The 23,737-nt window shown below is 38.7% G+C and overlaps 1 protein-coding gene across 2 annotated transcripts in view; it reads right to left on the reverse strand.

The window, feature by feature from the left end:
* Positions 1-42: 42 nt before the first annotated feature.
* Positions 43-23,737, reverse strand: part of RHOA (ras homolog family member A) — a 28,034-nt gene continuing 4,339 nt past the window's right edge. The window contains exons 2-5 of one of the 2 annotated variants that reach the window (XM_080991510.1): positions 8,938-9,095; positions 5,683-5,803; positions 4,447-4,577; positions 43-1,293 (exon numbers count right to left, since the gene is read on the reverse strand). In XM_080991510.1, coding sequence (XP_080847636.1) covers positions 1,120-1,293; positions 4,447-4,577; positions 5,683-5,803; positions 8,938-9,093 — 582 coding nt within the window. In that variant the 5' untranslated portion in view covers positions 9,094-9,095 and the 3' untranslated portion in view covers positions 43-1,119. Of the gene's footprint in view, positions 1,294-3,233; positions 3,333-4,419; positions 4,578-5,682; positions 5,804-8,937; positions 9,096-23,737 lie in introns of those variants that run through there. The other variant, XM_080991511.1, reaches the window with a different exon arrangement.

Raw genomic sequence — 23,737 nt, forward strand, 5'->3', positions numbered from 1 at the left:
CTTCTACACAGCGAAGAACACAAACACCAGAATACAGGGAGCTTAGAAAACTGCCTTTATTTTATTAGTTGTTGGAAACAGGAAATACAGAAGAGAGTTTAGTTTGCTGCAGAACAGCAAGATGTTCACAGGATGGGAATTTGGCCAGCAGATTAACAAGAAACTGCATTTTCAGCTTGGAGCTGGATTCAGCAGGGGTTAACTTAAAGCTTCTGAAACATTCAGTTACCTTGACTGTAAAACAGCTGCTTTTCCCTTGCTCCAAAGGAGGTATTAAGATGAGCTTTCTGGGCATGTTTAAGTCATACAAATGGGTTGGACAATTACAAATGGGGAAAGGGCATCAATCTCCATTTGACTTTATTTTGCAATACACTATTAAAAAACCCAGAACACCTTACACAGAAGTTACAAGCAACAGTATTAGGAAATCCAATTATACAAAAAATACTACATCTAGGCTGGGGTATATAGATTTATTTTTGGTAACATACATTTAAGTGGCACTAATTACACAGTAACTATAAGGTAACTAACATGAAACAACAGAACTGTCACTTTTCATAGCTGGATGGGACTTTGGTCATTTCAGGATAATCACATTTTCCAACCACCAATTTTACACTTCAGAGCCTTTGAGTACAGAATCGGGGGGGGGGGGGGGGAGGGAAGAAATCAAATGTGAAAATACTGAAGTTACTCAGGACCTCATCCACAGCCATGTCTGTTGTGCCTGAATAAGCTAGAACATGTTAGTTATGAAGTAGTTACAGCCCAATTCTCAGTGTTACCAGCTTTCCCCTCCCCATTTCTAAAAAAAGCAAGAAGTTAGAGAATTGTCTTGAATTAGCGCCTGGCATATCCTGCAAGTGCAGAGAAAGTTTTGTTAAAGGAATGTTGAAGTTAACCCTTGTGTGCACAGATGTATTTGATGCAGACCGTTATAAAAAAATCATGGTTGGCTTCTAAATACTGGTAGCAAGACTCAATTTTAAATCTCTTAAGTAAATTATAGATAAATGAAAAAGGCTGGTAATCATACACTAAGATTAATAAACAGCACTTCAAAAATTTATCGAGTGCAGGGCGCTGCTTCAGCCATCTTCCCCTGGCCGTGCTTTACAAGAGAAGGCACCCGGATTTTTTCTTGCCACGCCGGGCTTGTAAAGCAGCTCTAGTGGCCATTTCAAAAACTTCCCTCACACCGTCTTTGGTCTTTGCACTGCACTCCATGTATCCAAAAGCACCAATGCGGTTTGCCATATCCCTGCCCTCTTCAGGTTTCACTGGCTCCTGTACAAACACAAAAACAATTAACATAGTTCAAAAGGAAGGAAGACGGACCATTTTGGTTTTTATCCTCCCAATTCAGATGCAAGCCCCTGATTCTCTGCTGCTATTATGAAGGGAATAAACTTCTGGCAATGCTCTTCTAGCAAAGTGAGGCCTTCTAAAATTGAAGTGAACACTTAAAAATGGTTTGGTACAGTACCAGTAGGTTTCATAGTGCAGCAGACAGTGCCAGTAAGCCATCAAAAACTTGAATCCTAAAACCTACGTTCTATTCCCTGTGGTTCTCTTCTTCCTTAAAGAGAAAAATTGTGAGATCATTTATTTGCTGCATTATTCCTCAGTATGTGTAGCAGAAAAGGGGGACTAGTTACTGCCCCAGCTACTGATCAGGTGACAGCTGTTTTGTAAGTTAATGACATGTTGCAACACACATCTTAGTGATTTAAATGAACTTAAGAATTTGTTGGGCTTTTAGAGAAATGTCAGGTATAGACGTGCAGTTTAAAAGGACTATTACATAGGAGTCGAGAAACCTAATTTATTCATATTGCAGGATGTTACCAAGAGGCAGATAAATATCTCTAACAGTGAATCCCTCTGCACCCGTAACACTAGGCTTCCTCACTGTGAGCAAGCATTTTTACTAAAGAAAAGGGCATAATGTTTTAGCATCAAGTAGTCAATAACGTTTGTCCAACATCTTGAATATTCTCCAGTACTGAAAAAAATACTGAGACAATGACCTAAACTTTAGATCCTAAAGCTGCTCCACAAAGCAAGCCTAGGTAGGCACGATGCCAACATGGAACTTTCCATGTGATGATCTTGCTTTAGAAGCAATCATATTACTGCAGCAACGTATGAAATGTCCCTTTGTACCTGTGGCAGTTTTCTTACCACAGCATATTGCTTGCCCAGCTCAGGAAATCTAGTACTGCACTATGGAATTCTGGCGATGGACCAGTATATGCCACTGAACAGTTAGATTTGGCCATCTGGGTAGAGAGACAGACCAGGGGATGTGCCCACGCCATGAAAAATAAAAATACTGTAAACTATTTGCAATTATACAGTTTTATTATACTTTTGTTTAGTTGTCCAGAGGCATAATAGATTGTTGCTATTCCCAACTCAGGAAAGCCAGGCAGACTCTTCTGTACTGTCTCCTGGCAAGATGCAATTACTAGAGCCGAATCTTTGAAGGTTTGGTAGCAGGGATGAAATTCACTTAAGGGGGCTTAAATGTGCTGATGGAGGCGTGGCTGCACTGTTGTCTGGATCAGAGCACAGGAGTGAAGGAGGAGATGCCTAGCTACCTATTTAGCAGGAGCAGCGCAGGTGATTCTTGCACCTTAGGAGTGCTTTGACAATAAAGAACTAAATTTCTAATTGCGTGTCCTCAAGGGGGTGGGGGCTGCGTGTGCTGCGGACACGAAGTGGGCTTTAGCCCCCAAAAGCTTATGCTGTAATAAATTTGTCAGTCTTTAAAGTGCTGCTAGTACTTTTCTTTCAGTTGCTTTGCTAAAATTACACTATTATCTACTTTAAAGGGTTGATGTGAAGATAAAAATACTCAAACACTTAAAACTTAAAATGCTATTACAAAAAGGAGGATGGCGTGGGGGATGATTCAGATGAGAACTCGGTATACCAAATACAGGATCATGGATTGCACCTTGTCTGCACATCCATCTAAGGAAAGCTTGCCCTAGCAGATAGCCGCACACTGGATTTGCTGGGGACCTACATGTAAAGTCTACTGTTTGCAGGCATGAAGATCCTGATTGTGTCACATGTTCTTTTCATTGGTCTCCTCCCAACAATTCAAAATTGTTGGCAGGCAGGCAAGAAAAAGACTTTTAATTTTGTTTATTCATTCATTAGTATAGCCATTACACCTTTCCTCCAAGGATGTCATGGTGGCATTCATGAGTCTATTTCCCCCCATGTCATCCTCACAGCAACCCTGTGAGGTAGGTTAGGTTGAGGGATTGACCCATGGTCACACAGTGAGTTTCATGGATGATTTTAACCCTAGTCTCCCAGGTTCTAGTCTTAATATCCCTCCACCTTCTTCCACGTTCTGGAAAAAAATGTGTAAAAATGAAGAAGCTGGGGAAAGGGAATAATCTTTTCCCATAGATCTGGAAATTTATAGTGTCCCTTGTTGACAGTCCAGTGTGGCAACTTTGAGATTAGCTAATTCAGGCTACAATCCTTTACATACTTATCAGGAAGCAATTACCATGGAATTCAGTGGGACTTACTTCTGAGCAATGCACAGTTTCTTTGGCATAAACCCACAATAGAAATTGCGGCAACATGGACCTCTTTTGAACCAAATTAGGAGAGTTTTCTCTTTAAGTCAGGTTTTTGTAAAATATGTAAAATTTTGTGGTTTGTAAAACTGCAGAGGTTGAGTATCTACAGCTTTGCAAGGGAGGAGGATAGGGAGAAAACTGGAACAACTTGGCTGTACCCCTGTGACCACGCCCCATGGCCTCCTAGCAGCCCCACCAGGTCTAGTGGGCACCAGCTGCCCGGGCACCCAAATACTATCAAATCTAAATTAACTCACTACATGAAGAGGTCAAAATATAATGTAACACTCAGATTGCCAACTCTGTCATCCATACTCTCTTGGTAGTACAGTGGATGCTCAGGTTGTGAATGTGATCCGTGCGGGATGCACGTTTGCAACCCGCAGCGGTGTGGCTGCGCACACGTGGGTTGTGATTTGGCGGTACGCAACCTGAAAAAATGCAACCTGAAGCGTCTGTAACCCAAGGTATGACTGTAGATATCTGCTCCTGGTGATCAACATTAGAAAACCCGTCCCTCAAAGTTGTAGAACACCTTCATATGATGGGATCAATTTCTAGCAAGTCACAGAGAGGAACGAGCAGCTGCTCTATGAGGGGAAAATTGAGAAGCACCAGTATAGGAAGTAGCCTACAGTAAGCGTGACTCTTAAGAATTCAAGCTACTTAGAAGGCAGATTCCAAAGCATCTTTTAGGATATACATACTTTAAAATTCAAGTACTTTCTAAGCTGCTGTATTAGTAAAATAAAGATTTTCAGCCTCAGCCCAAGCCCCCAGTAGCCCATACAAGAGGAACAGACACTGCATGGAAATGGGAAAAAAGACTTGCCTGCTTCATCTTGGCCAGTTCCCGCCTTGTGTGTTCATCATTCCTCAAATCCTTCTTATTTCCTACCAGGATGATTGGTACGTTGGGGCAAAAGTGTTTCACCTCTGGAGTCCACTTCTCGGGAATGTTTTCTGAAATAAAAAAAAATAAAAATCAGAAAATCAATCTTCCGTTCAAGATTAAGGTAACACATGTACAGCAAATTTCCATGGGAGCTCATTTTCCCATATCCCTCACCAGCCTTACTGGCTGGGCTCTCAAAATGCTAGACACCAGTGTTTAAAGATCCCAAACAAGAGACCATTTGGGATTTCCCCAGCTGTTAGCAGTTAGTGAGAGCAGTCAGGATCCTCCCCCCTTCCTAGGTGTGATCCTTGCACTGGTTCCAATGGATTCCAGTTTCCATTTTGGCAGCTCTCAAGTAGCTTATCCTAATGGAATATATTTTCCCTCCAACATTCTCTAATTTGGCTAAGACCAAATCCATAGCAGTTTCCCCACCTTCTGCCACCATTTCTTTGCCACTAGTCTGTTTCAGCTAGTAAACAAGGCAGAAAGGAACATTACGAATCTCAGCCTGCTACCATTCCTTGATTTAAGTCACTTGGCAAGATCTGTAGAAGAACGAAGTCTTAAAATTCTCTTTCTGCTGAACCAATGATGAATTCCCATTAATCACTAAACAGTACATTTTAGAGCAAGTTTAGAGTAGTTATAACTGGATTTATGGAAGAAATACTACCCTTAGAAATATGTATTTTATATTTTTGCATATTCTCTCAAAAGTATGTTCAGCTAAGTAAAACATATTTCCCCCCCTGTTAAAATTACAGCTACCCTTGGTTAACAAACTATTCCCACGCATATCTGCATTGAAATTCAATAGCATTTAAAGAGAAACGAACTTGCCTCTTGTGGAATAAAATGTGATCAAGATCAAACTTCATCACATCAGGGAAATTAATGTTTCTCCCAGCTCAGTTTTAGACACAGAAACATTGAATTCTCTAACTGTTTTGTCCTTGATATTAGCCTCCTTTCCTACCTTCACAAAAGCAATCTTTTTATACACTTTGTTCACAGCTATGATTAAGAAATGAGATTCCCTCCCCCAAGAACTAATATTTCATTGAAAACGCAAGTTCTCTGAAGTTTTAGCTTATATATAGTATAGACATCCTGCTAGTAATGCAGTAATTTAGAGGACATGACATAAATTTAGTTTTAACTACTTACCTAAACTATCAGGACTATCAATTGAAAAACACATAAGTATAACGTCGGTGTCAGGGTATGAAAGAGGCCTAAGTCTATCATAGTCTTCTTGTCCTGCTGTATCCCATAAGGCCAGCTCCACCTACAGGAAGAATAAGGGCATTCAGTCAATAAAAGAAGGTACCTTAATAGATAAGGCTTGTCAGGGTGGTGTTAAAAGTTCTTGTCCTGAGATTTCAGAGCATGTCCCTCTCCATTTAAGCACTATCTCATTTAAAAAGAAATAATACACTGTTCCATATGCTACTTTCAACAGTGGTGAGAAGAGCTGTGCAAGGAGCAAAGGCCTTCTTTATATGGGCCCTGAACAGATTTCCAGAGCTTCTCTTTGAAAAAAGTATATCCACCTATTTGTTTGGCCTCCGCTAGTTAGAAAAAATGGATTTGAGTGTTTAGCTGTATCGCTCAGGAGTTTCACTGTTAGCTAGATTTTATAAAACTGCATTGCCGATTGCAGGTTTTGATTACTACCAAATATGACTGTGATAATAGATGTTTGCTTGAAGTACCTTGAATTAAAGGAAATTGGGGAGAATTAGTATCAATTGTATTTTTATAAACATGAACATAAAAAGGAATTGCAAGTAGGCAAACAAAACTGGGCCTTTTTTCTGGACACCCCCCCATCCTAAATTATGGAACTCGGTGCTGAGTGATATCAGGCAAGCCAATCTCTGATATTTTCAGTCAGCCTAAATTCATTCTGGCTTCTGGAGGTTAATTAAGGATGCTGATCATTGGGTTACAGTTTTAAACGACCATTTTGTCTTATGCTGTTTTACAGTTTTTAGATATAATTGAGTATTTTGAGTTTTATGAATGTTTGACGGAAATATGTTTAATTGTAAACCACTTTAAGTCTTGCCTAAAAGCAGGATAAAAGGTTTAAAAAACAAAACAAAACCCACAAACAGTTTCAGTGCTTTTAATTCTGTCCAAAAATTCAGTTCGAACAGTTCCTGAGGAACTTCTATTCTACTGAAAGCCACTAGTGTAGTGTATTGATAAGAAATAGCTTAACAGAAATATCAGTTTACATTTTCCAGATGCATATGATTGAACATTCAGGGGTTTGGATCAATTTGCAAATTATTCAAAGTATTACAGCCAAGATAAAACTGAAGGCCTCTTCTCATTTTACATTTTAATACCCCCCAGGACATATGTTCCCTGCTTCAGTTCATAATAAACACGTATTTAAATCAATGATTTTTTTTGGGTGAAAATCTTTAAAGAGCAGGGACCAAAATGGATAAAGGTCCCTAAATTTGTTTACACTGTAGGGAAGAGTTGCAATTTAACTCACAAAGAAGTCATTCCAAGCTGACACGAGGCATGCACCTTTTGTACTTGGGCACCTACACTCATGTACAAAGAAGTGAGGAGGAGCACCAAGACTGAAAACAATTCTGTGAAAATGTCATTCTCACAAAACTGCCACTGGAGTGACAGACTTAAATACAGGGCACGGTAGAAGGAAAGGAACACTTGGCAGGATTTCTCTGGGGTAAAGAAAAGAGAGACCAAGATTGTATTCATATAACCAGTTTTCCCCTTTACGTAGAAATTGCTAATACTGCTGTGCAGTAGGATAATAAATTCTTCTGCAGTTTAAAAGGAATATCCTGTATTTAAAATCCACATATAAATGGCACACATACATACTGTTGTTTCTGAAAGCCTTGCAGCTGTTTTGGTGAAGCAATGTAAGGTGTGGGAGTAGAATGGGGAGGGTGATACTGAATTAGTAGTAGGCACTGTATGATTTGTGTATCTGTAAGGCAGAATTTGGGTATGACTGTAGCACTTTGCGAGTGTGAGGCTGAAGAAGGGATCCTGGACTCTAAAGGTGCTTCAAAGTGACCTGCTATACTTTTGCATTTTAGGATTTTATTGTTTATTGCAAAATATTATATTTATGTTTAATATTGTACTGCATTATATATTTTAGCCTCTCAAGTTTCACTGCTATATATTGTATTTGTTATTCTGTAAATAGCTTAGGGACTGTCTTAATTGGTTTATAAATACATTACATTTTAAAAATAAAGAAACTTACAAAATTTAGCTTGGTTTCAAAGAAAGTCTGGCGATCAAGAATAAAACAGATTCAGTTCTGCTTTTCATTACTTCTACACACTTTTTAAAAAATGCTGCTATGTGCTGCACTCTGCGCAAAAGAGGCATCCACACAAAATTTTAATTGGCAAAACAGTTTGTTCCAATACTAACCCACTGAATGTACAACATTTTAAGCTGTTTCTAAGATATCCTTTCATTAACTTTAGCAGCATGTAACTGAGAACAGAACAAATACCCTTCAATTTCATCCAAATGATTTGAAAGGGGGGCAATCTAACATTAAGCTAGTCAAACCTTCTATTTAGTGAGAGTGCTATTTACACAGAGTAGCAACCATATATGAACTCTTTAGAGAACCAGGAGGCCACCCCCCAAATGTAAACACATGCCCATAGATTCATCAAGTTTCCTTGGGATGGATTCAGATTTCATGTGAGCAGAATTTTGCTAATGGGATAGTCTCTATGGTGGAAAAGGGAGTGATTTTTTTGCAGATTCCTCCTTTCTCCAACAGCTGCTCTGGATGCTTGGGACCTCTCTGTAGAAGGTAGTGTGGGGTGCATGAAAAGTTACCGTATTTTTCGTTCTATAGGACGCACATTTCCCCCTCCAAAAATTAAGGGGAAATGTGTGTGCGTCCTATAGAGTGAATGCAGGCTGTGCCGCTAAGCCAGAACAGCGAGACGGACGGCTGCGCGCAAACCTGTGCAGGGCAGCGGGGCGCTGCACTCCAAAGGCTTCAGGGATCTTTGAGGCTGGTGGTGGGGGAAAGCAGCGCTTCCCCCCACCGCCAGCCCCACAAGCTCTGGTGAATGTACCTTGAACGCACCTTGTTTTAGAGGGGGAGAACAAGAAAAAATTTTTTTTCCCTGTTCTCCCCCTCCTATGATCCGGTGCGTCCTATGGTCCGGTGCGTCCAATGGAGCGAAAAATACAGTAACTGAAAATTTCAACCCCTTTCCTCAGCAGAAACCTACTCAGTTCTCCTAGATGGAAGAAGCCTTTTCATTTGCAGAAGTGAGACTCAGGATTCAATCCATGATATTGATCTCTAACTATAGATTCATTTATGCTAACTATATACTCTGTAGAACAGATGCAGGTGATGTGCTAGTGGCAGAAGTGCAGACTCACCTGTTTTCCATCAACTTCAATATCTGCTACATAGTTTTCAAATACCGTGGGAACATATACTTCAGGGAACTGGTCTTTACTAAATACAATGAGCAGACAGGTCTTGCCGCAGGCACCATCACCCACTATAACCAGCTTTTTCCGAATGGCTGCCATTGCTGCAAAGAGAAACACATTGATGATTAAAAATCTAACAGAAATTATGGTTTTTTATGGCAGTGTGGTAGGGATGCTGCAGGCTATTATTCCCTCTTGGCTGGAAAAGCTGACAAGAATGCCGATTCCATAGTTTTCTGCTCACCTGCACTGAATCCCACCCTCCTATACCACGGGGCAGCAAACATTTTCAGCAGGGGGTTGGTCCACTGTCCCTCAGACCTTGTGGGGGGCTGGAATATACTTTGAAAAAAATAATGAACGAATTCCTATGCCCCACAAATAACCCAGTGATGCATTTTAAATAAAAGGACACATTCTACTCATGTAAAAACACACTGATTCCCGGACTGTCTGCGGACCGGATTTAGAAGGCGACTGGGTCGAATCTGGGCCCCGGGCCTTAGGTTGCCTACCCATGTCCTATGCTTTTCACACCAATTATTTTGGGGGGCTGGAATATACAAATTAGTTCAGTAATTTGTATAGAGTTTTTGAGATGCTGCAGGCTGTATTTGGAGCCCAAAAGAACTTTAAAACCCCCGGACCTTAAGCTTGAGACTCCAATTGTAAATATACAAAATGGATGTGTACCTCCCCACACCCAACTAACACTGGTAACGTATTCCCTTACTCCACATCTATCAAGAGCCAACTACACTGCATTTCCCCCACCCAAGATTAAGAGTGGTCTCCCCTTTAAGTTGCTATGGTTTCAGTTACAGCTTCACAACATCTAACATTTTTATTAAGAATCTCATTTCTTTATTTTTTCTTAAATGTTAATACAACTGTTCTATGGTTCAGTGTCCAAGACTTTTGTATAATAATGAAGAATTAATCTAATTGTATTTTTGATTATATAAAACACATTATTAAGTAAGTAAAAAATACTTATTTTCTTAGAAACTGCAGTAATCCTTAACAAGTAAACTCATTTGTATATCTCATTGTATTGCACTGCCTGTGTCTTCACAGTTTCATAAGATTCTTTTTAGAAGAACAAAACAATTAGCCTGGCAGCCTCAGGAGTGAAATGGAAGAGTGGAAGGTAACCCTGCAGAACATGAATCAGAAACTATTTTCCATGGAAGGGTTACAGTGAAGACATTTCCTGAAATCCTAGCAGTTTCTAATAGTCATCCCAAGAGTGCCATGACGCAGCTCTCTCTGCAGCCCAGTCGACCAACAGGAAATAATATACACATAGCTACCAAACTGTCTAATATGAGAGATTCAGACAGCAAGCTTAAAGCAAGAAGAAAGTGATCCGTTCCTGTGGTCTTGGATCTTTCTGCCTCTGAAAATCCTAAACAATTTAGGGGCAAACTGAACTTTCCTTACTTATGATCACATAATTAGAGATTAATACTGGATTTACACACAACTGAAGTATGCTTTCTGAAAAATCTTTGCACTGCAGAATTACAAGAACAAGACTCAAGCAAAAACCTAGATGCAGAGATGGAGCAGCTTGGGAAGCATCCAGTCATGGCAATACTGAGCCAGATCCTTCTGAGTCACCTAGTGTACTTAGTTCAATGAACCGTCATATGGATTCATAGGCACTGAAGTCAAAGAACCATTGTGCACATATACTACTGCCCTATCCACAAGTAGAGTAATCCTAATCATGCCTACTCAGAATTAAGTCCTACCTATTGAATTCAGCAGGGCTTACACTCAGATACAGGGGGACAGGATTGCAGCAAAGGCAAAATCTGATGTAGTCATACTGGTATCAGACCTACACGACATTGTTGAACTACACAGGATAATTTAGAAATATCCAGTAAAATATACTGAGAAGGAAAAAATAAATTTCAAGTGCCAGGTTCTCATAGCTCATGGTTATGATTTTATGGTGATTTGTAACGGTAAATACAAATGCAGTGCTCAGCCCATTGACAAGTGGAGTCGGTTGCACACTAGATACACTCCAAACCCAGAATGCAGGGTCAAGTGTAAAAATTGTACAGTGCCAGTAATGTAAAGTAAGGACATTTTGAAGCCATGAAGCCCCAGTCTTTCAGATTTTTTGGGGTGAAAAACTAAGATGTTATCACCACGTTGGGCACTGCTTTCTTTTTGGGTGAAGACAAAGTAGATGTTGAACAGTTCTGCTTTCTCTCCGTCATCCAAAAGCATTTCTCTGTATTCTCCACGCAGAGGACCTACTAATTCCTTGTTCTTTCTATTGCTTCAAACATAGCCATAAAACCCCTCTTATTATTTTTAACCTCTCTTGTAATTCTGTGCTTGTTTCTGAGCATTAGCCTGCCTGACCTTCTCCCTGTAAGCACTGGCTACTTATTTATACTTTTCCTTTGCAACCTGCCCCTTCTTCCACTTCTTAAACATATCCCCTTTAAATCTCAGCTCATCTGAAAGTTCCTTATGCCCCCACACTGGTTCCTTTAGGTACCTCCTACTATACTTGTTTGTTGGAATTGTTTGTGGTTGTGCCTTCAAACATCTTTTTTAAGAAACTCCATCTATCATGACCCATTTTTTGAGTATCTCAGCCAGTGTAGTTCATTATGCTTTTAGAAATCAAAATTTTAAAAGTCCAGAGTGCTTGTCCAACTACACTCAGCTTTCCCTTTCCTCTGTATAATGAATCCCAAAAGGAAATGGTCACTTCCTCTCAAGGTTCCACTACTTCCACTTTACTGACCAGCTCTTCTCTGTTGGTGAGAATGAAGTCCAAGAAAGGCAATCCATTTGTTGCTTTTCCCACTTTCTAGAAAAACGAAGTGACTATTATATCTCTTTTATGAATGTTTGTTAATCTGCTCTATGAAAGCAGCATCCAAAGCCATTACTTAGCCTGAAATTGTTTTTAGTTTTTATGCTCCTTCTAGAAATATGCAGCCAGTCTTAAGCAGTAGGAGGTAAATTATGATTGATCCAAGGAGCTGCTGAATTCTGCTGATACAGAGATTGCTAAGAAACTCAAGACAGGAATCTTTTCGTAAAAGGAAAATTAGAACACTATTGCAATGGTATTATTTTATCAAATTGGGCCATATCTAGACAATGGATTTCCCCCAAGAATTTGTGATTAGAACACTATGGAGTCCAAGACCTATGGATTAAAAACACATTGAACTGTCCATTCCCACTCTACAATTCTTTGATTCTATTATGCTTTGAACCCTGGTCCTCCATGTCCTGATTTTATATTCTGGCCTGACCACGACACCGCTAGCTCTTTGTATTTTATCCTTTATTCTATTTACCATATTTTTTGCTCTATAAGACTCACTTTTTCCCTCCTAAAAAGTAAGGGGAAATGTGTGTGCGTCTTGTGGAGCGAATGCAGGCTGCGCAGCTATCCCAGAAGCCAGAACAGCAAGAGGGATCACTGCTTTCGCTGCACAGTGATCCCTCTTGGTGTTCTGGCTTCTGGGATTCAGAATATTTTTTTTCTTGTTTTCCTCCTCCAAAAACTAGGTGCGTCTTGTGGTCTGGTGCGTCTTATAGAGCGAAAAATACGGTATATCCTTCAAGCAAAATACACCAATATTGAAAAATAACAACTTCTCCAGTGTCTGGAAGATCTGTAGTTTCCAAAAACTTTCATTTTTGTTTCATTAACTTCAGAAAATGGAAAATTTGTATGAATTGAAACACACTTGAACTTTCACATGGTTGTTGCTTGATTGATAAATGTTTGAAAATGCATGATTTCATTTGTACATGTCACCATGTTGCAGGAACAAGCAACACACTTGGCAGACTCTCAGACTGCATTCCTGGAACAAATACCTGAAGACATTCTGTGTTCTGCAGCATTTGAAAGTACTTTGGCAATATTAAGTCCCAAGAATGTTGCTTGTTCAGCAACCTGGTCAGAGACAAAAGCAATGCTATAATCAATTACATTCGTACCTTTGAACCTGATATTCAAGAATTTTTCATGTTTTTAAAATGTTGCTTTTAAGTATGTTGCTTCATTCCAATATTAGAGGCCTGTTTCCATTTAGGAACAAACGAAGGTCATGGATACATACATTTCCCATGGCTTGTCTTTTCTGGAACAAGCACACTTGAATACAAAAATAGCCATGAGATCACCACTGTTCTTTACTGCTATTTCTCCTTAAGTGCACCAAGAGCTGCTACTTCTAAGCTACATATAACACAATACAGCATTCTGGAGAAAAGACTTCTGAATTTCTGTGTGGAAGGGTAATGGGTTTTATTTAACCCTAAGAAGATGATTACTCAGCAAATTTCAGTGAAACTAAAAGGGCTGTGTCACTATCACAAAAACTGGGGGGTTTGCATTATTTTATCTATTTGCTAGTTGACTTAAGAAGAAAAAAAGGCCTGCCTCCAAATTAAACTTCGTGACCCATCAATAATTCCTTGCCAAAACTATTTTCAGACAATGAAAAATCAGTACCCTAAGTTGCTTAGGGAGTTCAGCATGAGAACACACAACTAATATACTGTATTCTTATTCTTGTTTAGAGAATATTCCATCTAGGCCTAGGAGATATCACTGAACCATCTAGAGTGCCACTTCCTTGCCTACAAATTGTCTATTTCTATGCAATGATACAAACCAATGCAAGCATTATGAATGTAGCACTGAATACAGTAATTTATAGTTCCTTGAAAAATGAAAGAGAAAATACACATACTTTCATGTAACATTTGATAGCAGAGAAGAAAGACCTGGGCAGTACAGACTGAAAGGGAAGCTACAAGTCTGAAGCTCAATGCCCAAAGCTCAACGCTTTTAAGCCTTAAGAGTCTGCAAAAGAACAGTCAGCTTGTCCCACATCACCATTTTCAGCTTGCCAGAACATTTTATCAGAAAGTTGAAGTACAATTTCACACTACTGTGTTTAAGCAACTGAGGATTTCTTTAAGGATTCTTTTTTAACACAGAGATTTCTTTGGGTCAAAGTCTTAAGTTTGCATAAAAATGAATACATAATGGCTTTTTGGGGGGGGGGAGTTTATAACTTAAGTATGTGCAGGAATAAAGCCTAATTGTCTCCATTCTGAGATTCTTATCCATCTCATTAACAGGTGTCACATTAGGCATATAAACAGCCACTTGCTTGGTTGCTGTGGAAAGTTAAGCATTGTCTCCAGGTGGCCATGTAGTTTTTGTAAATTTGTTTTAAACCACAAGTGATTAACACAAGTATATGAAGGCAGGGTGACCTAGTAACTTGTAGATTTTCAAGGCTGTGTTGTATTAAAACATCACAAACCAAGGTAATTTTCAGGTTCTTAGTTGACAGTATCCAAGATGTATAATTTTTTTTTGCTGCCATAATTCCACATATGTCAATAATGAAATGTCATGAATTAAGCTTCTTTGAGCTTTTTGAATTTTTCAGGTGCGAACTATTTTACACAAATATTTACATGCAAAATTGAAGCAGCAGAGGCATAACTTGCAGACAGCTAAACAACAGAAGTGTGTGTTACGCTTAAGAAAAATGCAGAAATAAATTAGAAGACTAGATTATTAAACATGCAATGGAAGATGTTTCTCTGAGAATTTGTGATACTTGTGCTAGACATATACAATCTGTCCTATACACAGGCAACACAAGGAAACTACCTCAGTCATTAATTTCATACAATGAGCTCTTCCCCTCCTTCCTTCAGATCTATCTGCTTTTTAACCACAAAGAGTAGGCTTTAAGATGTCTTGCAGCCTGTTGCAAACAAGGGGACAATTAAGTTTTAAAAATCTAAAAGCAATATATTTACACCTGCTAGCTTTGCAGAATACTTTTTCTAGTATCCATCGGGTGATAGGAAGAACTAGGAAAAAAAGTTATGCGAGAGTTAAAAAGCTGCTTCCTGTTGTTAAATTAAGTGCATGAGGTAAGCTGTTGCCAGCTGCCAAATGCTACGTTAGCTTTCTAAATTAAAGACTTAAGACAGAACAAAACTTGCTTTCAGTGTGTTATTTTGGTGACTTATGTCAGCTTTTCAATTACAATGAACACAGTGACTTAGGTTTTATAAATCATTCCTTCTTTTCAAGTCCCACACCAAAATATAGAGATCTGACATTAATGACATTTACCTACTGCAAGTTAACATTGTACCTATACTGGCATTAAGCATCAGAATAATTTTTAAATGGTTTCTGCAGTCCTAACTGAACCACTGTTTTCCTCACTTGTGGAAGTTAAGCAAATATGTATTAATAACTTTATGGGCTAGATCCTTATTTCCCATGAGTGAAATTACACTCATGCGCTAATGGATTAAAGGAGATTTCTCCTCTTCCTCTCTGCAGCCCATAAAAATCTGCTCTAGAGGGATGCGGAACTCTCTGATAGAGTGGTGGTGCTTCCAATTGCTCCCCATCAAATGGAGCCAGTGTTTGGTGCTTTTTAAATATGGCACAAAATATAAGCCCTGCTGGGAGTGGTTTTACTCAGGAGTTTTTGGGTGCAGCTGAACACTGCTGAAAGCAGGGCTTACAGACAGCAGGAATCTTTGCAGCTGCAGCTTGAATTCAAGTTTGGGCTGCAACGAAAAAGGGAAGAATTGGGGTGCTTAAGTGCAACCCTGATTCTTTCTTTGAAGTTATATGATATATAGTGTCAGGTTGTTAACAGGTGGGTAAGTCTTGCCCACTTCTCAAAAGTGGCCCGCAGTTGGTGGGCCAGAACAGGATCCTGCCTACTGCTCTGATCAATTTGCCAGTTTGCTCCAACAGGAATTTGTGCTGGATTGGAGTCCCCTCCACAAACCAAAGGAGCCCCTCAGTTGTAGAAGGACATGCCTGGATCCAACCCTATAAAATTAGGACTATCTTCATAATATCAGTATTTCAACCTTGAAAATATATATATTATTTTTACTGAAAATGAAAAATAATTCACATAACAACTGCACAGTTATTAAAGTTAATGATTCCACTTGAGTTAAGCATCTTAATCTGGTAGGCTAGTGCAATAAGCAGGGTGTAACCTTTCCATGTCTGTATATGACCAGAGAGAAGATGAAAGGTCAACTGAAACATCACCCTTGCTTGCCAAATCACAAATGGCTTTTAAACCTACTATAGGTTTCAGAAGTAGTGCCTTTTCTGTAATGGAGACTGTTGTCTGGAAACATCCACCTTTGAAACCAGTTGGACACACAGACCTACTAGTAGAGTGGTTCTTTGGATCTGTATGTGCCTAAAAGCTGCTTTAATGGAACTGGAACTTCACTGCAATCAGTGCCGTAAACTGCATTTCATACCCTCTGTATTGAGGCAATTTCAGCCTCAGTATAAACAGCTTCAATTTTGATAAAACAAGAGCCAAGGATACTTCCTAAGAAAGCTAAATTGGATTTGAGAGATCAGAGCATGCAATAACGCTATAAGCAAATTCACTATCGCCTACAGAAGAAAAAATAAGCAGGACAATAAGAGTCTGCACTGAATGCCTTCTTTACCTGCAGGACAAATGTTTTAGTAAACATTTTCCTAATACATTTTGACTCGGGACCAATATTGAAAATAAAAATAAATAAATAAAATTATCAAATTGCCTTCAATTGCTACTTTACTAAGTCTACTAAACAGAATTATGCTGAAGTAGTAGCAACAAACTGAAGACATCTAATCAAGTGAATTGGGATTGCTATAGGATACAACAAACTTTCAGGTGACTTCAAGTATCTGACAGCCTCATTTTGTAGTCAGCTATAGCTGGTTCCTGAAACACTGCAATTTCTCAGCAGCTAATATGTATTAATTGAGCACTCTAGAGCCCATCACTGGAATAATTTTTCACCGTCCTCCATGCAGACTAATTCACTTCTTTTATTTGATAACTAATCAGAAAACAATTCAAATTATCTTTATTCAACAAAACTCAAAGTGCAGATATAAAAGTGAAAGTCATAATATAGCTGTGTAGATTAATTACCAACCTAAACATTTATACTGAAGGGAGCATAGAAATTGACTAAACACACACACACACACACACACACACACACACACACACACACACAAATACTGTAGACAATGCTTTAGTATGCCCCTCCTCAAAAGAGAGTCTTCTGTGAAGCAAGTTTTGGGAACGCCTCTGCGGCAGTACAGCCAACCAAATGTTTTCTGACAGTAAGGCAAAGGACAATTCAGAAAGAATTACTCTTGAACCATGAGCCAAATTGCAGGACAGCAGCAGAAACATCCTGAAGTGGGTTGCAGCTACCAAGAAGCTGTAGTTTACTCCCAATTAAGTGTGAAAGATAAACACATAAGGTTTCTAATTCATGTAGAGGAACAAAAACAAAAAAACAAAAAACAAAAAAACCCCAAAGTTGACAAACCTTAGAAAAGTGGTTGTGACTATGAGTCATTCCTTGGTGTTGACATTTAAGGAAGGAAGTACATGTCTCTCCCTTCTAGCCTCCTGCAGGTCTTCAGTTTTGCCTGAATCAAAAGTTCCTGGATAATAGATTCTGTATATTTGGGGGCAGGGAAGGGGGAAGAATCAAGATCCAGGAAATGAAGGCATAGACACAAATACAATCCCCACTGAAGGGCATCATATTTCTGGATAGTTCCTGTACCAAGATTATAAAATTATATTCTACCTCATAGTGTAGTTCCATAACACTATGTAAAACATAGAAGACTAATAGGAAAAAGAATGACCAGAAGGTATATTTAAACTTCTTTTGGAAAAGGAAAGTACCAGCTACTACTACTACTAATTTATTATTTGTACCCCATAAACAATAAAGATATTATTATTATTATTATTATTATTATTATTATTATTATTATCTGGCCGGGCTTCCCTAGCCACTCTATGAACAGTATGTAGTCAGAACATTTAGCGGGGAAAGGCTTTAAGATAGCAGGGGCTACCCTGTGGCCCACCTGCGCTCTCTAGATGCTACTTGACTACAATTCCCACCATGGCTGATAAATGACTATGCTTGTGGGATTGATGGTTGAGCAATATCTGGAGGGCCACAGGCAAGCCACCTGTAGCTTTAATGGAAGGCTGAACTTCTCTTTTCTTTAGGCTGTTTTAATTAGGTGGGGTACACTCTGCACTCAAAAGTAATTTTGAGTCTCAAATACATTTCTGGATTGAATCAGAACCAGAATGAACAACTTCAGCCGCAACTACTAAAAGTCTGACCCGTTTGCAAATTTAGACTGTTTACCCTTTTGTATCTTAGTAAGGAATTGGTTACAACTTCTGAAATCTTAGAACAAAGAAAAATCCATTCCAAACACACTGACTTGGGCTCACCTCCAAATATACATAGAACTGAGTCTGTCTCGGCAAAAATGGCTATATAGAAGTAATGAACTCCTGCTTCCAGAATGTTACTGGCAGACAAAGAGCAGTTTGTGTTGTCACAAAATGCAAGTTGTTTGCCAAGAAAACCCATACTAGTGTGATTCAAGCTAACCAAATACATTTTAAGTATATTTGCTAATTTTGCACATTTTACTCTAAACCAAATATTAGATATTTAATTACTTTGGCAAGTAAAAATGCTGTAGTGGTAGAAGAGTTATAAGCATCAAGGTTGCGGGGAAATCCCCCCAAATTGAGCAAAGAACCTGCATTGAGTGTAGTTCCAGCTTATGGAAAACTCAAATAAAATTAGGCAACTAACATAAAACTAACCAACCAACCAACCAACCAACCAAAAGGATTATAATCAGGGGTAGGGAGACAGGCTGATCTCAAGCAATGCTGCAAAGGGAATCTGAACCTAATGGTAGTCATTGGCCTTCTTCACGTATAACGCTAAATCATAGCTGAGCATTATGAAAACAAGTTGGAACAAATCTCAAACTCTGGCTCCCCTTCCTCCCTGGCACAGTCATAAGGAACTCAGATGCTTTTGCTTCAGCTTGTTACATCATCTAAACCTGAACTGTGGCTAATCTTAACTATGGTTTGCTGAAACAAGTCCGCTTTATAAACTGAGGTTTGAAGTTAGCTTGTTTAAACAAACCATAGTTAAGATTTGTCTGGGTCTGGAAGGCAGAACAAGCAGACAATAGAACAAGCTGAAGTTAACTTAAAATCTAAGCAAAGGTTCTTGCAGATACGCTGAAGAAGATGGGAGTGCGCAAGTCAAAGGTTTAGGGTTACATTCAAATGCAGCTACTGAGTGACTATGGATTTTAATATTATGCAAGTGTCTCTCCCCCCCCTCTACCTCAAGCTTAGAAGCTGTACATACATTTGAAATGAAAAGTTCTGGGATGTCTTTGCCTGAAGCTATTCTAATTCCAAGTTTAGGAATTTGAAGTTCCAATCTGATTTACAATGCATGATGGGTATGATTGAGCTTAAAGCAGCATCTAAATGATCCTACTATTAAATTTACTCTGTATACAGAAATTGAATTTTAATCATCAGCTGTTTCCTAACTGGATGGGTCAGCAATGTGAATAAAATCCTGCAAGCACTCCAGCCAAGCACCTTCATGCCAACTGGAGCCAGGGTCCGGCTGGTAAGCAACACAAGCTTCTTGCTCCAAGGCTACCAGTTTTCATTTACTTATGTAAAATCAAATCCCAACCAAGCTTCCAGAAAATGTACCGAAGTATGCTACATAAAGAGTATTGGTGGAATTGTATATCTTAGAAACTGTTTAATAGATGTAAGGTATCAAAGAGATATGAAAAATTAAAACACTTCAACTTGTTTACAAGATTCCCCGTATATGAAAGAACTAGCATTTTTGGAGACAGATGTTTTGAAAGAACTTCCAATGCTTGAGAGATATGCAATACTATTATTAACCACTGAAGACCACCTTATGGTTGAAATGCATTCGGCAGATGGGGGGGGGTTCAATCTTCATTGGACCCAACATATTCTGGTAATTTATATTATGCTGAAGTGATTTAAGTAGTCATATATAGAAGTACAGGAACGTAAAGAGTTTTGTTGTTTTTAAGGATAATAAAGTTGCAGAAAAAAATACTAACAGTAGTCTTTCAATTATCTGGTATTTAAGTGAACATTGGCCACCCTTCTGTTGGTGCTCTGGTACTTAAATCAACTTATTTAGCCAACCTTAATTTTTTATCACAGTCAATTCCTCCCAAGTCTTCTGTTTATGTCTGAAGATTTAGGAAAGTGACTGGTAGTATTATACCATTCTGGGCTTCTGGAAAAGATAGAAGCAATGCAAGTCTCTTGTCACTTTTGCTTTTTCACAGCTCAGTACAAAAAAAATCCATATCCCAACTCAGAAGATAAAAAGGCAGGTCAAGCTGAGAAGTTCAAGCTGAGAAGAGTTCCTGATCCTTGGCAAGCAAATTTGTGAAAACTTGCATAAGACTGTAATTTGAAAAGGCAGTTCTAGTCATTTTTCTTTGTTCCTTTTCAGCTTTTATAGGGTTCAGTGCAAATTTATTTCATCATACCTACAGAATTATGAAAGGTAGAAATATTAATGAAAACACCGAGTTAAGGGGAAGGATATCTGTGATAAAAATGAATGTATTACCAAAGATGTCTTTCCTATTTGAATTGATATCTGTGGTCAGGGGGGCAGGACACTTTAAACAATGGCAAAAATATATTTCCAAATTTGTCTGGTGGGGGGACGACCCAGAATTAAATATAAATTGTTAACAGATGCTAAAGAAAGAGGCGGATTCTTCCTGCCAGATCTGAAACTGTACTATGAGGTGTCCTGCCTTTGCTGGTTATGGGAATGGAATACAGACCTACTAGATTTGGAAGGGCATGACAACAGATTTGGGTGGCGTGCTTATTTATGGTATGGAAAAACAAAGGTACGTAAGGGATTCCTGAACCACATTGTAAGGAAATCAATTTATGAAATATGGGGAAAGTATAAAAACTTGTTGGAAACTAAAACACCATGGTGGCTCTCCTTATTAGAAGTGATATCTATTAAAAATATAAATATGAAAGATGGCTGGCGACTTATAAAGAATTGTTAATGGAGGTGGAAAACCAATTCAATGAAGTAAGGTATATGTTCAATGGAAACCAGATCAATGAAGTAAGATATATGTTATCAGACTGGTTACAACACCATCAACTGAATGATATATTCAGGAAAGATAAAGGTGTGTCTTTTGGAAAAGAATTCTCAAGGTTTGAAAAAAGATTTATTAGACAATAATGAAAAACTTATCAAAAATGTATAAATCACGGTTGGAATGGGAGACAAAGGACAAGGAAGTTAAAGCGGTTATGATACATTGGGCAAAGGATGTGGGGTAAAATATACCATTAAATCAGTGGGAGAAGTTATGGAAAGAGGATTTAAAATTTACAGCTTGCTGTTCGCTGAAAGAAAATTATATGAAGATGATGTATTGAATGTATTTGAGTCCAACAAAATCAGCAAAAATGTATAAAAGTACATCAAATGTATGCTGGAAGTGTAAGGAAAAGGAAGATACTTTTTACCACATGTGGTGGTCCTGTAGAAAAGTAAAAGACTTATGGGAAATTATATACTGTATAATGAATTGAAAAGATGTTTAAAATAACTTTTGTCAAAAAACCAGAAGCATTTTTACTTGGATTAACAGGGGACAGAATACCAAGGGACTTAAAAAGACTATTTATGTACACAACAACGGCCGCAAGAATATTACTTTCCCAGAAATGGAAAGAGGAAAACGTACCAACAAAAGAAGAATGGATAATTAAGATGATGGATTATGATGAAATGGCAAAGATGACCATGAAGACCAGAGATCAAGATGAGAAAAAGTTTCAGCAAGAATGCAAGATATTTATAGACCGGGGATGTCCAATCAGTAGATCACGACCTACCAGTAGATCCTTGCCTGATCCTGGTAGATCGCGGGATCCTTATTGTGTACAAAAAGTTATGGGGGGGAACCTAAAAAACTCTGTGCAATCCTGCCCCTGCAAAAAGCTCAACAACTCTGGGCACTTCACTTCCACCCACCCCACGCACACTCCTCCTTCCAATGACAATGGGTAGATCACTGCCAGTTTTTTGGGAGTTGGACATGCCTGCTATAGACTATTTAAAAGACCACTGTAAATATAGTAAAATGTTAGCAGGTTTGATATAACATTTATGTAATTATATAATTGGGAATTAAGATAAATAAGAGGGAAAACAAAGTTTGGAGAAATAAAATGAGATGCAAGAAATTATGGGGGAGGAAACTGGAATTCAGGACAGGGGTGGGGGGAAATCTATACTATATTCTTGGAAAATCATTGAATATATGAATAATTGTGATGATAAAATCTGAAAAATCAAATATTTTTTAAAAAAGAAAACACCGAGTCACACTTCATGATTAAACCAATTAGACTGAAACAAAAACAAAGGAAGTCATCTTACAGACTTCAAGTGCTAGAAATGTACTGCCAGTGTCATATCCAAATACTAAGCTTTACAAAATTAGACGGAATCTCAAGATACCAGATTGGCAATTTTTAATGTTGGAAAGGTGAAGTTTGCTACTAAGTTTTTAAAGCAACCAATTATGAAGAGTTTAATCATAAAGGCTACAGGAAAGAACTGTAAACATCTCAACACCTACAGATCAAAAGCTTAGCATTTCTTGAGGTGAAAGTAATATTAATTTGTGGCCAAAATTCACAGGAGTATTAACACTACTTGAGGAACAAGTTTGTATCAACGCTTTACAATGCAGGGCTGGAAAACAAATGCCTTGATGCCCAACTTGCCTGAGTGCAAGTGGACTCAATTCAAGTGGACCACACTGGCACTACACTATGCCTGCAGAATGCCAAACAGTCCTTACACCAAGCTAAGAATCTTTGATCCATGGAAGATCTCTGCAAACTGGGTGAAGGGGCATTAAAATGGCAAATACTATTCAATGTTAGCAAGTCTAAAGTGACCTAGATTAGGGTAAAAACCCTTAACTTGACATATATGCTAATGTGGTCTCAACAGATGGTGAGTGACCAGGAAAGAGATGTTTAGGTCATAGTGGATTTGGTGCATCAACAGTGAAAAAAGTGAATTCCATGTTAGGGATAATTAGGAAAGGGACTGAAAATAAAAATGACAATATTATAATGCCATTATACAAATCAATGGTGCGGCCACACTTGGAGTACAGTGGTACCTCAGGTTACAGACGCTTCAGGTTACAGACTCTGCTAACCCAGAAATAGTACCTCGGGTTAAGAACACTGCTTCAGGATGAGAACAGAAATTACAAGGCAAAAGCGCAGTGGCCCCATTAGCTAAAGTGGTACCTCAGGTTAAGAACAGTTTCAGGTTAAGAACGGACCTCCAGAACGAATTAAGTTCTTAACCCGCGGTACCACTGTACTCTGTACAGTCCTGGTAAATGCACCTCAGAAAGGATACTGTAGAGTGGGGAAAAGTGCAGAACAGGGTAATCAAAGTCATCAAGGCAGAGGAGCAACTCTCAAGTTGTTAAGCTTTTTTTACAATTTTACCCCAAAGTTGCTGAGCTTTTTTTAAGGATTTTACCCCAGGACATATACTGCCACAGGGGCCGGATTAAATCGACTGGCAGACTGGCTTAGGCCCCCGAAACCGACTTTGGACATGCCTGCTCTAAACAGTTTGGGACCACACTATTCTGGGGACCACCTACATCTGATTGAGCCTGTCTGGGCATTATGATCCGCCTCAGAGGCTC

Source organism: Podarcis pityusensis, assembly GCF_964106645.2.
Source record: "Podarcis pityusensis genome assembly, chromosome: 2".
Classification (NCBI taxonomy): Eukaryota; Metazoa; Chordata; class Lepidosauria; order Squamata; family Lacertidae; genus Podarcis; species Podarcis pityusensis.